The sequence below is a fragment of the Alligator mississippiensis genome, chromosome 6 (genome assembly GCF_030867095.1).
Source record: "Alligator mississippiensis isolate rAllMis1 chromosome 6, rAllMis1, whole genome shotgun sequence".
Taxonomy (NCBI): domain Eukaryota; kingdom Metazoa; phylum Chordata; order Crocodylia; family Alligatoridae; genus Alligator; species Alligator mississippiensis.
The window spans coordinates 65,546,984-65,562,439 of NC_081829.1; the positions used below are offsets into that span (position 1 = coordinate 65,546,984).

General features: G+C 40.3%; 1 protein-coding gene across 7 annotated transcripts in view; it reads right to left on the reverse strand.

Moving 5' to 3' along the window:
* Positions 1–398: 398 nt before the first annotated feature.
* SGMS1 (sphingomyelin synthase 1) overlaps positions 399–15,456 on the reverse strand; it is a 154,919-nt gene continuing 139,861 nt past the window's right edge. For all 7 annotated transcript variants that reach the window (XM_014607847.3, XM_019484289.2, XM_019484290.2 and 4 more), the window contains 4 exons: positions 13,603–13,720; positions 7,843–7,996; positions 7,420–7,586; positions 399–2,951 (listed from right to left, as the gene is read on the reverse strand). In XM_014607847.3, coding sequence (XP_014463333.1) covers positions 2,772–2,951; positions 7,420–7,586; positions 7,843–7,996; positions 13,603–13,720 — 619 coding nt within the window. In that variant the 3' untranslated portion in view covers positions 399–2,771. The remainder of the gene's footprint in view (positions 2,952–7,419; positions 7,587–7,842; positions 7,997–13,602; positions 13,721–15,456) is intronic.

Sequence of the window (15,456 nt, forward strand, 5' to 3'; positions counted from 1 at the left end):
CCTGCTCCACTCCCCACCCACCTTTTGACTCTATAGTTTCATTTTTATTACCTGTGTATCCTTCCAAACATCTGTAGTGGATACTGCCTCAAAGACTGCCTTGTCTCTTTGCAATACCATTCTTCTCCCCCTTAACTTCTTTTATTGCTGTTTTGTCCTACATCTTAGATTTTTATATTTTACACTCCCAAATCCTCAGAATTCTACTTGCTGCTGCACCCCCACAACCTTGGTCAGATTGTATCCACTGGATGAGAACAACAAAACATGTCATCCAGCAGTTAATACTTCCAACTACTGAACAAAATATCAACCAGGCATAACAGGTTTAGTGAAAATCTCCTGAGCAAATCAAAACACCTTTGGCAAACTCATGCAGGAAGTCAGACACTACAATGCAGAGTTCAGCAGATTAAATTTAATGTGCATATATTCATACATACATTTATGTCAATGTTTTTTGATGCATGTGATGCCAGGTCTTGAAAAATCTACTTATTCACATGCCTCTAGGAGCTGGAATCTTGCTCACGGATCATTAATTTTCAAGACTTTTTAGTCAACTTTTTGGTTCCGTTTCTGCAAAAATAATTTTGCAAACATGAACTGAATGCAGTGCTGCTTTCCTAAATTTGTAGACAAAATAGCTCCACAGTTGCTGCTGCTGCTCATAGCTTTACCAAGAAACAATGAAGTGAAAAAAACCTTTGAGTAGTAAGGAAATGGCTATAAATTAGGTCAGTTTCATTCTGCTGATACTTGGAAAGCTATGTGAAGCAACGAGGCAAGCTCCTTGGGGAGAGGGGTGGGGGTGTCTTAAACACTGAGACAGAGAAAGGGCCAGGAAATAGAGCTATAAAGGTAAATGTTGCCAAAGGTATGCAGTTTTACTTTTACAGCGATTTCTTAAAATAGAAATTTAACAAGGATGTTTATTTCAATTGTAGGTGGAGTAGCTTTTAGGTAAGGACTCCAGAAAATTTCTGCCCGGGCAATTAAGCTTGGTTCTAATAGTTTACAGGTAGATTTTTCAAGCCCTAGTGATGTTCAAATAATGAATCTAAGGAAGGCTCATAAGATTTAGTATCAGATTGAAATAGTAATATCTATTGCATAGCATTTATTTAAAAATAAGGCACTGACTTGCTAAGTGTTAACAGCAATTAAAAATTAATGCAGTTTCAATACAGTCCAACTTTGAGGGCCTATAATTCAGTAGAACACAGAAAAGCAAAGATATGTCTCTGAAGAGTAATCCTACTGTTAAATTTGAGAAACAATTTTAAAAAGATAAAGGAAACTACATTTTTTAAAAGCCTTTTTATTTTCCTTCACCATTATTGTTTTACAATACAAATATCACCTTGTGAATACACAAAAACCCTACAGAAGATAACTCTGCTTCACGTAATACAGAATGGATATATATATATCTATATATATATATATATAGATATATAGATAGATAGATATAGATATAGAGATATATATATATACACACTCTTCTTCATTCTTAAAAAAACTATTTTGTTCTGCACATTGGCAAATATAGAATAAAATACTTCCCCAAACATACAGTATGTATGGTAGGAGTGAAACTTGAGTTACATGCAGTTTCTGCACAAATATAATTTTAAAGAAATAGATTATTTTTGTTGTTTTTCAACAACGTTTTCATTAAGGGAATAGAGAGACTACTCAGAGTTCACTCAGTGATCTTCTGCAAAACTTTTTTTTTTTCTCCAAGGGGAAATTCATGGCTGTTTTCTGGTAAAATTCAACTACCAAGTAGACAATAAAATAAGTTAAAGTGGTACATTTTATTAGGATCTGTCCACAATGTGTGAACAGATTTTTGGTTTTTCCATACTCATTGCAACGTCAACATTATAAGCAAATTTCCAGTTTAAGTTAGCTATAAATGCAAAATTTAGTAATGTATACAGTATTTTTACTTCTGTTTTTATGGAATACTTTATTTTAAATAAAAACATTTATGACTGCCTACTGACCATACAATCAAGACAAGAAAGGCACTAGAAACATAGACAATCTCTCTCTCCCAAGAAGCATTTATTTTAACTCACTTTTCTCTGACATGTAAAAATCTTTTTAAATTTAGTTTCCATACATATCATTTTGAAAAATAAATTTAGGAAATACTTAGAAAATCACTTTACAACAGAATATCATTTTTTGCACTTCTTTTTGACACTGTCACTGCTGTTTTACAAAATCAAAAGTTACCAAACCTTTCTGTGTCTATCATTTTATTTGAATCATTGGTGCAATAGGTAGAAAGATTCCTTAATTTCACCCCAGTCAGGTATTTAGAAACCTTCATATAGACATTTGCTAGAAAATGGCTTACAGCCCAATCTTTGGGGCAAGAGATATGAAAAGTATGTTTTCCCAAGAAAATAATATGCTTTATTCCCAGACATGACTGGAAAGACCACAACTTATGATATAAAAGCTTTCATTTATGCTGTCGCATCATATACAAAGGAACGTGGTGATGGGTAATGTAAATCCCAAATCTATTAACAAGAAGTGTATACAGTGCATGATAAGTTAAATTTTCTTTATTGTTGTCCAACGTAGATCCTTTGGAGAGAAAAAGAGATCACAGTGCTTACCAGGTAACTGAATAGGTTAAGTCAAGGTAACTTAAAAGAAAGGATCAGGGAGTAGTTCACTTTTTATGGCATCTTCTCTCATGGAGTTCTTAGCACTTTGGACAGTTCCTTTCCCCAATTTTTTTATAGTTGTTATGTGTCATTCACCAATCTGCTGTATTTAGCTTGCCTACTCAGATGTAGCACTGGCCAGGGAAAAGGCCAATGGTAAGAGCGAGGTACAATTCCTTGAACATTCTTTTCAAAGTACTGGAAGGGCTTATACCACCACACCCGTGCAAGGAGGTTAGTTTGGGAAGCTTCTTTTAGCACCTGTACAAAAAATAATTAGAAAAAGATTACTAAAAAGCAAAGCAGTTTTGCTTACTTCATGCTCATTACAACCACCAGTAGCTTTCCAAACACGTATCATTTCAGTTTACTCAGAACGCATACCACATTTCACTAAAGCAGAGACATGAAAAATGTATATTGGATAGCTGATCTAAATTGACAAAACATCAATAGAATCAAAAAAAGTTCTGCACATGCCTTTCTGCCCTATCTTTCTCATTCCACCCGCCCCCCCCAAGTATTCTTTGTTACCTTTCCACACTTCCTGAGACAGCAAACAGATCATGCTTTAAAGGTCAAATTGTGTTTCTATCAGAGCCCGGGAGAGAATGAATTATGGTACTGAAAGCCCTAGGGAACAAGGGCCAGGTACAGATATTACACTTTTACCAGTATAAGTGATTTGGAAACTGGTCTATACCTGTAACAGAACAGAAGTTCAGCATACTGGTGTATACAAATAACACAACAGACGCTTGGCACATACAGACTGGTTTAAAAATGGTGGAACCTGGTCTAAGATTTGACCCCCCACATCAGATGGTGTACACACCTTCTGTTCACTATTAATTTAATCTACACCACTTACAGAAATTTAGATTGATTCTGTCTTAGGCTTTTTGAATGTCTATACCTAGCCAAGGTGTTCTCAAGGGAACCATTAGTTTCTCAGCAACCACCAGCCCCAAACCATTAGTAGAAAATGAGGTAAGTTTTAAAGAGATGTAAAGAACCTAAACTATATAGCATTTCCCAAATTAAAAGTGACATCTGGAATATCAACTGATTTGAAAAGCAAACCAATTCTTTAAAGCCTATTTAATAATTAAATACTATCAGGTAATTGTGATTCAGGCCCCTCACTGTCTGAAGTGTCCAAGCAAGCAGCCCCTTCGGTTTTTAACAACAGTCTAGAGGTTACAAAAAAGCATAAACAACTATGGTGGAGTTTGGAGTCACTGTGGTAGGACTATTTGTGGCAGAGCAGCCCCCAGGAAAGTGCCCCAGCTAGTATTGCTATAGAAAGTTTAATGGATAATCTTTCCTTTCTATTATGTTCCTCACTAAGTAAGCCCTTCCTATGAGGTTATTCCCATCATTGTTTTTCAAGTTTGGCAACTGTTGATCCTTCTGGATCATGGTGTATGCATGAGAGGTCAACCAGACCTTTGATGCATATACCTAGGCAGGAGATTTTGGAGGAGCAGAGGCTGCCCAAACCTTCCAACCCTCCTTTAGGGCCCTGAGAGAATCCAAAGGTCAGACTGACTCCAGACATTTGGTTCCTCCATGGTTTTTATTTGTATAAGCATTCAGTTTCAATAAGTTCCAAAGGCCTAAATTTCTAAGATTGAACCACCAAATAGTGATAAAACCAGCAGATAAAGGAGGAGCCATAGTCATCCTAAACCATGAAGATTACATAAAGGAAGCCAACAGACAGCTCTCTGACACCACCTACTACAAAGTAGTACAAGATCCTACTCCCTTTTTCACCAAAAAACTCAACAATACCATCAAATCATTTCCATCAAGACTACAAGAAAAACTACAGACCTTGATCCCCCCCACTACCTAACCTGGGGACTTTTTACATGCTCCCTAAAATCCACAAACAAGGGAACCCTGACAGACCTATCATATCCAACTGTGGGACCCTAACTGAGGAAATATCAGGTTTCCTTGAACCAATCCTAAAACTGCTCGTCACCCACAGAGCAAGTTTTGTACAAGACACTACAGACTTTCTACAGAAACTTAAAAACATAGACCACCTTCCCAGCAACACAGTCCTAGCCACCATGGATGTTACCAGTCTATATACCAACATCCCACACCAGGATGGCGTCCAAGCCTGCCTTACATATCTACAGGAACAAGATTACAACTCAGAATACAGACCCAAAGATATTACTGACCTTATACACTTCATCCCCACACACAACAATTTCACTTTTAATAATCAACACTTCCTCCAGATGTTGGGAACAGCTATGGGCACTAAAATGGCCCCCACAGTATGCCAACCTTTTTATGAGCCACCTGGAGGAAGACTTCCTCAAGAACTGCACCATCAAACCCTTGCTATACTTAAGATATATCGATGACATCATCATTTGGACTGAAAACCTACAATCTCTGATTGAGTTCCATCAGAAATTCAACAACCACCATCCCTCCATTCAACTTTCTCTAGAATACTCCAGCACCAGCATCTCCTTTTTAGACATGATGATCAGTATCCAAAATGATAAAATACAGACCACAGTATACAAGAAACCAACAGACCAACATATACATCTATACAGAACCAGCAATCACCCTAAACACACCAAAAAAGCTGTGACATACAGCCAAGCCAGCCGATACCACCGCATTTGTACTGAAGAGAACACCCGGGATTGCCACCTCACCAATCTTAAAAAGGCTTTCACCCAGCAAGGACACTCCTCCAGAGAGGTAGATCGCACGTTTGAAAGAGCCACCCGGATACCACGTGAAGAACTGCTGCAGTACAGAAGAAAACACCCCACAAATCGCACACCGCTGGTTATGACATATCACCCCTCCCTTGAACCTGTACGAAAAATCCTCAAACAATTGCAACCCATACTAGAAAGAGACCCTATTCTTAAAAAGCTCTTCCCAGAGCTTCCCAAAAAGCCACCCATCCTAGGCTTCAAACAATCACTGAACCTCACTAACCTCATCACCAGAAGCAGACTTCCTCAAGCCCAGAACACACCAAAAGGATCCAGACCGTGCCATGACAAGAAATGCAAAACCTGCCAACACATCTCCACCACCCCCACAATTACTACACCCCACAACAGAGCCATCAGCATTCCCAGATCTTACAGCTGCACCTCCAGAAATGTAATATACCTCATCCAATGCACCAAATGCCCTGATGGAAAATATGTAGGAGAGACCAAACAACAACTGCGCACCAGAATGAATGCACACCAGAAATCTATCAAAGACAGAAATACCCAATTACTGGTAGGGGCACATTTCTCACAAAAAAACCACTCTCTCTCCAATCTCTCAGTCCTGATCCTCAAAGGAAACTTACACAACACGTCCCAGAGACGAGCCTATGAACTCCACTTCATCAACCTCCTGGATACTAAAAATCATGGACTAAATATAGACATTGGATTTTTGACACATTATAATCTGCCTGGCAACTGACTCTCCAGCCCAGCCCCTGGCTTCTTTACTTTTCATTCCATCCAGGAAGAGCACACACCAACTGCTGAAACTTCCTCAGCCTGATGAAGGGTTTTTGAACCCGAAAGCTTGCTTAATAACTATTCTCCAACTATTTGGGTTGGTCTAATAAAAGATATCAGATTCACCCAAGGAACCTTGTCTGCACTCTTATTTGGTGACACTTCATTTCTTATGCCTTAGGATATGTGATCCTGTTAGTTACGGGCTGGCAACCTACCACCCACAGTGCAATTTGATTTATCCCATAGATGTGGGGCTTCTGTTCAAGGAGCCAAACTGACCAAGTTAGGGTGAGATCTGGGCGACTGCTAGACCCAGCCACTGCTTCCACCACTTTTCCTAGCAGCTGCACAGGGAAAGCACGTAGCACCACCACCTCTCTCCCCATAGCAGCATGGGGAGAAGTTCTGCAGCAGGTGCTCATCCCCAGAGCAGCAGGGGTCTTTTGCAGCAGTTGCTTTCCCCTGCTATTGTGGGGATGAGCACCAGCTGCAGACATTCTCCTCATGCCACTATGGGGGAAAAAAACCCAGCATTGCTGGGTGTTTTCCCTGCCTAGCTGCTGGGAAAAGCAGTGCTAACAACTGGTTCCTAGCACTCACTTCCCAGACACTGGCCCTCCTCTGATCCAGACTGGGTTAAATCTGGCCCACAGCCTGAAAAGGTTGTTGACACCTGCTTTTAGTAAAAGAAGCCTGCCTTTAGTCCCATCAAAAGTAAGAGATGGCAGCCATTTTAAAAAATGGTTTAAACTGCACAAGCAATTCTGCTTTATTCATAATGCCCAAAATTAAAAGCAACCTTCAAAATAAAAAATTACAATACATAAAAGAAAGGATGCCTGCCTGCTTAGAAGCAGATTTTAAAATAATTTTGTGGTGGTCATAATGTGAGTGATAGGACTGTCTGACTGGGGGAGTGGGGAAAAAGGGGGGCAAAATAATAGTATTACATTTCTCTCCCATCACTGACTTTTCCTAGTTCCTTATTTAAATGTTTAAGTTTGGATTTTTCAAAATACTGGAATTTTTATTCTCTTTTTTCCTCAAAGTACAATGTGAAGGGTGGAGAACGGGAAGCTCTACAAGATACAGAGAAGAATCTGGTTATATTTCCTTGTTTGGAAGCTCAATAGATTAGAATTCATCCACCCATGCTAAAGCAGGAGACATGGAGCCAATCAGAACCAAATACTTGAAGAAAAACTCACGTGCTGATTGGCCATCGTGTGATACCACCAGAAGAGTCTTGTAGTGATGTAGTAAGCCACCACCACATCCACAGTGTAGTGGTCATGAGCCAGGAGAATACAGAACATCCCAACTATGCTAAGAGTCCAGCAAATCCAGTGATACCACCAGAGTCGCCGAGGTGAATCTGAAAGCAAGCAAAAATAATCCCTATTTTACTACAGAAGAATGATATTAACACACAAAAGAAGCAATTCATTAATCTTGAACCTAATAATTTGCAACGACTGGCAATATTATTTATTCTGATGTCAACAGTTTCATAGTTAAATCACACATTACTAGCTTAAATTTTACTCACTTATATTAATGAATCAGCAGTGAATATTCTTCAGTTTAGTATTTAAAAAAATTAAATTGCACAAGCATTGTAGTTAACTTACACTCTTTGATAAATAAGTATGTAAGAGTTAATATAACTGTGTGACCACTGTACAGATAGTCACCACACATGTTGTGAGATCCTGTGATAGACAATCCTCCGCCAGCAAGCAGTTTCATTATCCTTCTCATGTGGGATTCCCAGTCTCCAAAGAGCTAGAGGAAAAAGAGAAAAACAGTTTTAATCAAGGTTATTCATACTGCATTGGGAATATGAAAGGATGTGGGTAGTCAGAATTGTAAGAGCATTTACATCTCCTTTTTGCACAGATGGGTTACATCTTTTTTGGCCTGTTAAATTTGGGATGTTACTAAGTCACATAAAAGGCCAAGAGGCATCACTGTATTTTATACAGGGAAAAACCTCATACTTTGCTTGTAGCTGCTTTACAGTGAAAAACATGGGCCTGAGATACACCACCACCCTGCAAAGTATCAAACATCTCCCAGAAGATGCTGAACTATCTTGGCACCCATTTATTTCAGTGGGTGTTGAGGATGCTTGATAATGTACAGGATGAGGCCCTTTAAACTTAACAGATCTGAAATTAAAGGGAAGAACATGAAAGAACACACACAGCTTCCAAGAGCAAGTGACAAATATCTATGAAGAAAAGAGGAAGGCAGTAAAATACCTAATAAGGATCAGTCAAAAATAAAGGAATCTTATTATGACAAAGCATGAAACTGGAATAAAACTTCAGGCAGTTTTATGCTAATAAAACATATTTATCTTTTCCTGAGAAAGTACACAAAGAATTAAAGAAGCCTCCATAAGACAGGACAAATATGAGTTAGAAAGCTCCAAATTTTGCCAGAGGCAGGAAATGGTTTGGAAAGACAGGACCAAAAATAAATATCCGGCACTTAATCTATTAATTTTCAAACGTAACAGCAAACATGATATTGTTTTGGGTATCAGGTTAAAGTAGCAGCCTCATTCTATTTGTCAATCAACATGCCACGATTGTAAAGTGTCATTTTAGAGTGGTTATGGTGGCACTAAAAGAAGGGGACAGAAATCACTCTCTTTGGTGGGTGGGTGGGTGTGTAAGTAAACTCATTACTGTACAGAAAAATTAGCCTAGTGGGAGCCTTTAAGCATAGAAAATTAGTTCAGTTTTCTTAGTGGGAGCTACATACTCACTGAGAATGTTTTTAAGCCAGGTACAAAGAAATCATGGGACGGCAGAAAACACTCCTGCCAGAGCAGCTGTTCGTGTTTCCTTACAGCTACATTTTCAGAAAAAAAGTGCTCGCATATTCCCACAGATGAATGGCAAAGGTACTAAGTCAACCAGCCAAATATCTTGAATATAAAATAACTTCCAAGTTTAGTGTTCTTTTCTTTTAGAAGGGAACAGAAGCAAGTCATTGAAGTCAGAAGGTCAAAAAAGTTGCCTTCCTGTTTCTTATTATATACAGCCTTGTCTTCCTGGAGTACAAAACAGAAAGCTGTTCTGGTTGTTTGATTGTTAGCAAACAGGTTGTTTGCAAACAGATACAATTCTGGGCTCAAACACAGAAACACATACAAATCTCTCCCTTGTTCTGCCATGCTACTACAGGAACTAGCACCATATAGGTTAAATGCTTCTTCTACAGAGTAACTAAAGTAACTAAAACCCAATACTATTCACACACCTAAAAACAAAGGAATAAAAACACAATAACTATAAACCCTGAATGCAAGACAACATTCTAAGCTAATCAAGCAGCAAGCACACCAACATCAACCTATAAAAAGTGCACTTAACATGTCAATGTCTCTCTTCTTTGAGATTTCGTGTCTAACAAATATCCTGAATTTTAGCACCACCATAAAAATATATAATGTTTACGAAAAAATAAAATTTTACCTACAGATTTTTTTTACTGAATTCTGTAAACTTCTCTTTTACTTTCCATTTGACAGGTAATAACATTTTAAACAAACTGAATTAAATTAAGCTTCTTAGTGACACTGCTTTTCCTACCAAAGATAAACTTGTAAGATGAACTGTCTAATTTAAAGCATTTTAGATTAGATCGAACAGCAATTAGCCAATTGGCCTTTTACATGACTTAGTAACAAGTCTCAAGAGATGTAATGCTCTTACAGTTCTGGCTCCCCACATCCTTACCATATTACCAAGATTTCATATGATGACCCTGTGTGGTAACCATATCACTGTTGGAACTGCTACCAGAGATAGATATATAACATTTCTAGCTCTGTTGTATGATTACCACGAGTAGGGTCAGAATTGGCCAAAAGAAATGTGATACTTACTCTATCAGTTGCATCCTCTGGGTCATAGACAGAAACTCATTTTCCCCTGGCTGTGAAGCCACAATGGCTAAACAGATTTAATAGACAGGGAAGAGTACATTTCACATATGCAACTAAAGACTTAGGGAGTTACTCCTAAGGCATTTATACATGTGCTCAGGAGGGTTTGGGGGGGGGGGGGGGCATTAATTAAAGCAGTTCCAAGAATTCCTTTAATTAAAGTGCCCAGAGCATCACGTGTATCAGCATCCCTATGCTGAAAAATGGCATAACTAAAGCTCATCCAACAAACTTGCTGAAAAATGAAGTCAGGAGCACATTAATTAAAGTTTGTTGCGCCTTAACTACAGTGTGCCGGAGCAGCATCGCATTGGAGCAGACTTGATTAATCGTGGTAATTACTGCACATGCATAGGCACCCCTAGACACTGGTTCACAGGACCAACCAGTGCAGAAAACCTGAAGAACAGCAGTTCAACTGTGTAATGGGGAAAGTCAGCTTCAGAACTACCTCCCTATGTTCAAAAAAAGGAACAAAAGCATCACTGTATTTTATATGCTCCTTTGAAGTGGCTGGAGAAAAACCTGATACTTCTGATACTTGTAGCTCCTTTACAGTGAAAACAAGAAAAGACCATTACTGAGCGGAACTGTTATTTGTTCCCATTACTGTGTCCTATAGATGGTATGGAATTTGTTTCCCCATTAGCTGGTTAAGTGGGATGTACAAAGTGTGTATATGGAGAGCTCTGCGGATGTGTTAGAAGATGACAAGGTCGGTAAGGTGCGAGACTGCTAAGCAAATGAACAAGAAGCAGCCAACTAAGTGGCAGAAGAAAGAGTTCCTAATGCAAAGTGATAACAGAAAGGGATAAATGAAAGTGTTAGTGACAAATGATACCCACTGAAGTGAGAATCTAACAATGTAAGAAGCACCTACAATACAAAGGAAAACAATCATAAAAAAGAGAAACACAGGGAGGTAGGCAAAAAAGCATGAGCACAGTTACGTTACTTTTAAAAATATTTAATGAATATAAAGTTGATTGTTCAAATGTTATTACTAAGTAGGCAGATGTAGGCATAATGTTTCCACCAATAAAAACTATTAAAAAGCAATTAAGAGTTGCCTAAGGGCAAAACATATCCCTATTTTCATATTTCTGGATATTGAAAATGAAGATAAATGTGAGACTTTAATACCCATTCACTGCATTTGTTTATGATCCTTTAATATACAGTCAGAAAAATAAATACGCTCCACAATTCTCAAAGGAGCTTCCCTTGCCACCAAAGGACATACAAGACAGGTACATGTCTGCCACATGCGAACCTGAAAGGCTCAACCTCCTCAGCAACAGAATTTGCCATTACCGCAGACATACATGGGTAAATGTACAAGTCCTTTATTCATTTGGGTAGTTTGCATTTGGAAGCTGATATTTCATATTGCAATGTCTGCTTCTCCCCACCTGGTGCCTGGTTTGTGAGAAACAGGGTATGTGTACTGTACATACTAAGAGAAAGAAATAGAGCCTGAGTGAGTGCGTGCGTGCGTGCATGACAGAGAGAGTGCAAGTGGGCACAAGAGGCAAGTGAATGCCCCCTTTTGCCCTGGTGTAGCTCTGGTGGCTCAGATGATTACTCTCTCTCACCAGCTTCAGCTACACAACTGGAGTGGAAACAACAGAAGGTAGAGGGGTGAACTCCTTCTCCCTCTTCTACAGTTGTCCCTTTTTCCCTTCCTATGATATCCATGATTGATCTCTTCCTCATGACATCTCTCATGTATGGGCAATATCCCTGTGCCACACTGGGCCAGACTACCAACACTGTCTTATACATCTTCTTTGGCACACTCAAGTGGGTTTTCCTGCAGCTTAGGTGGCCGGAATGTCCAGGCTTCCCCTCCCTCCTTAAGCTTTTGCTTCCTGCCTCTGCTCCTGGAGGCAAGGTAAGGTAGGGCTGGGCAGCAGGAGGGTGCTGCATGTTCAGCAGGGGGAAAATTGAGAGTGCTCAGACCTCAAGAGAGGAGCCACGAACAAGAGTGAGTCTTCGTTGCTCTCACTGTCCATACAGCGAAGAGAAGCTGGGCTTCTTGCATGGCAGGGGGAACACCAGGGCTCTAAGGCCTGTGCTGCACGTGGCCCCCCTGCCATCCAGAAGTTGAACAGCCTTGCTTTAACTCAAATCACAGATCAAAAGAACTAGAGTAGGGGATTTCCACACCCCTGACTAGGTTAGTTCTTTCTCTTGAGATATATGCAATGGATGAATTGGATCAAAAATACTTCTGAGGAAAAACTGTCTGTCTTTGGAATGCACTAGCTGACATCTGTTTGTAAGGACTATGCACTCCCCCATCTAACCTGAGTTTTAACTCATCCTAGTAAGCTACTATTTTACAGAATGCTCAGAACACGAGATCTCTATTTATTCATTTTTTTATTTCACATGATATGTCACTAGCAAGAAGTAAGGAAATCTTTACATTGTTTCAAGCACAACAGGGGCACATTAGGTTGCATGCCACCATTTACCTGAAAGCAGAGGATTACTCTACAGAACTAATTCCCTAATTTTCATGTTACATCTTTAATCTCATTTTAAAAGAGGTTTCACAGTTCCCAGTAACCATGGTAATGGCTCAACAATTAGAACAAATCATGCATGCCTTGAATTAGTCACTATTTGATATGTTTACATATTAAAGACTGATGTTCGTTTATTTTAGAGCTCATTCTCATTTTAGAAAGCTTGACAAAAGGCTTTAGCTGTACTTTGTTGACAGTTTCACAAGTAAGGATCTTTTTAGTAGCCCTAACAGTAAGTAAACAGTTCCTGCATTACCCACAAAGGGACTGTACAATTTGAACTATGCTTGTTTGAAATTACTATAAGTTAAGGCAGGCATCAGTGTGGAAGCACCTACACCTGTACATACTAGGTGCTTTACATACTAGCAGTTTATTTTTTATACATTTTGCAAAGCTAGCAAAACTGACTAGGTATTTTTCTTTGGCGAAACATTCTGATGAAAAATAGAGTTTTCTGAAAACTGAAATTTATTGCATGAAGAGTCTCACTTTCCCCATTTGGGAAAATGGAAATATATATATTTTTTGTTTCACATTGGTCTGATATGGAATAGCTGCTTATTGAACTAACCCATAATGTCTCCCCTCACCGCACAAATAAAAGGGAGTGAGGTGGGGAAACGTAACAAAAAAGGTAAAACTTGGTACAATTTTTTTTAGATCAGGCCTTTGAAATCAGTAATGCCTTATATTGTTCACCAGTTACCACTAAGTTAACTGACAGCAGTGATAAACTATAAAAAATGTCCCTGACAACTCAACTTGATAGGAAATGTATCAGGAAGGATGAGAAATGCTGTTCAGGGATCTTGATTATCTTAGGTACACAGAAGAAAGAGGAAAAAAAACAGAACTCAGTCACTGAACTGGACTGAGGGAAAAAAGAAAGTTACCTTTGGAGAACAGTTGAAATGCATGCCAGGTACTGGGAGTGTAGTTACATACATTGTAATACACCGATAAAGGTACAGCGTGCCAACTATACAGAAGAATCTTCTGCTAATAATAGACCTGGGGAGAGGAAAAGGAGAAAGAAGTGATAATTCAAAGCAAACAAGAGTTGAAAAACCCAGGGAAAAACATCATGTAAATTCCAACAGCCATTCAAGCTCAGTATTTTTTGATACTTTTTGAAAATCTTCATCAACATTCATGTAATAGTAAAATACTTTGTAAAAAAAAAAAAAGATTATATGGTATCTGAATATACAAAAGCAAACTTAGGTTTCATGAATACAAACAACTGTTTAGAGGTACAGACATATGCACTTCAAGCATGCAGTAAGTGCTTTACAGCTGTAACTGAACAGGAATTCATGGCAGAAAGCACTTTAAAAATGGCAGATTCTGCTCTAAGTTAACCTTGGAGAGATGTGTACTAGCTTAAAGCATTTTCTGTTAGAGCACTTTATCGAGCATCTGTGCCAGATTTCATCAAGGGTCTGACTGCTGCTATCCCAGGCAGTGCTGCGCAGGGCTGTTCTAGCCTCAGGCAGAGATCATTTGCTCTGCCTGAGCCCCGGGTTGGCCCCACCCTCTTGGCTGCCACTGACCTGAGACACTGAAAGCCTAGCTAAGGGGGTCAGGGAAGGGGGGTTTCTGTCTCTGCTGTCTCAGCCTTGTGGCATGCCACAGCTTGGCTAGGGGTGTGCTGCAGAAGGAGTCTGAGGTCTGTCTCCTGGCAGCCGCTGGCGGTGACCCCTCTCCCCAGCCTTGCCCCTCTGCCAGCTGGCGACTGTCAGCAGTGGTTGGGGTGGGGGGGGAAAGGGATACCCCCTGCCACGAGGGCTCCCCCACAGCTTGCTGGCTCAGGGCTTGGCGGTAGGGGGTGTGCTGGATCCATGCAGCATTGGGGCTCCCTCTCCCCAGCCCCAGTTTCTGGCACAGTGAAACAGGGCTGGGCAGCTCTGCTGCAGCTACTTGCTACCACTGTCCAGAGGTAGAGTAGGGGGGGAGCCACCCTTCCCCCAAACTGTGGGGACCTGGCCCAGCCCCTGTCCAAAGGCCCCAGCTAGCAAGCTGTAGAGGGACCCTCGCAACGGGGGGAGGGTCTTGTCCCCCAGGGCGAGCAGCCAGCAGCTGCAGGAGGGGCAGCCTGGCCCAGCGTTTCCCTGCATCAGGAACTGAGACTGGGGGCAGGGAGACCCCTTGCTGTAGGAAGGGAGCCCCTGCCACGGGGACCTGGCCCAACCCTTCCCCCTGCCACCGCCCCAAGGCTAGTAAACTGGGGGGGAGCCTCGCAGTTTGGGGTTTCGTTTCCCCCCCTCCACCCCAGCTACTACTGACAGTCACCAGCTGGTGGAAGGGCAGGGCTGGGGGGCTGCTCCAGCAGCCTCCTGGGGGCACCCCCAGTCTGCTGGCCTTGGCCAGCGCAGGCAGGCATTCTGTTTAGTTGGAATGCGCTCTAACTTACAGAACTTTAAGTGGAATATTAGAGCACTTTCCACTGGGGGCTTTTTAAATGTTAGTTCTTAGCCATAGTTTTTAGAGATGCAATTAGGCTACAGGTTGAGGTAGTTTCCAAATTTGGCTCCATGCACTCTCTTAACATTAATGCTTCTTAATATTGCTAACATTTTCAACTTAATCATCCAGACATGTTAATATTATTACTGTTATTGATTACCAACAAGCAGTAATTAGATATGAAATATTATTAACCCTATGATATGCATTATCTAAAAGAATGAGAGCCCCCTTTGGGCTGAATGCTGTACAAACACAAATAAGAGAAAGATCCTTTAAGA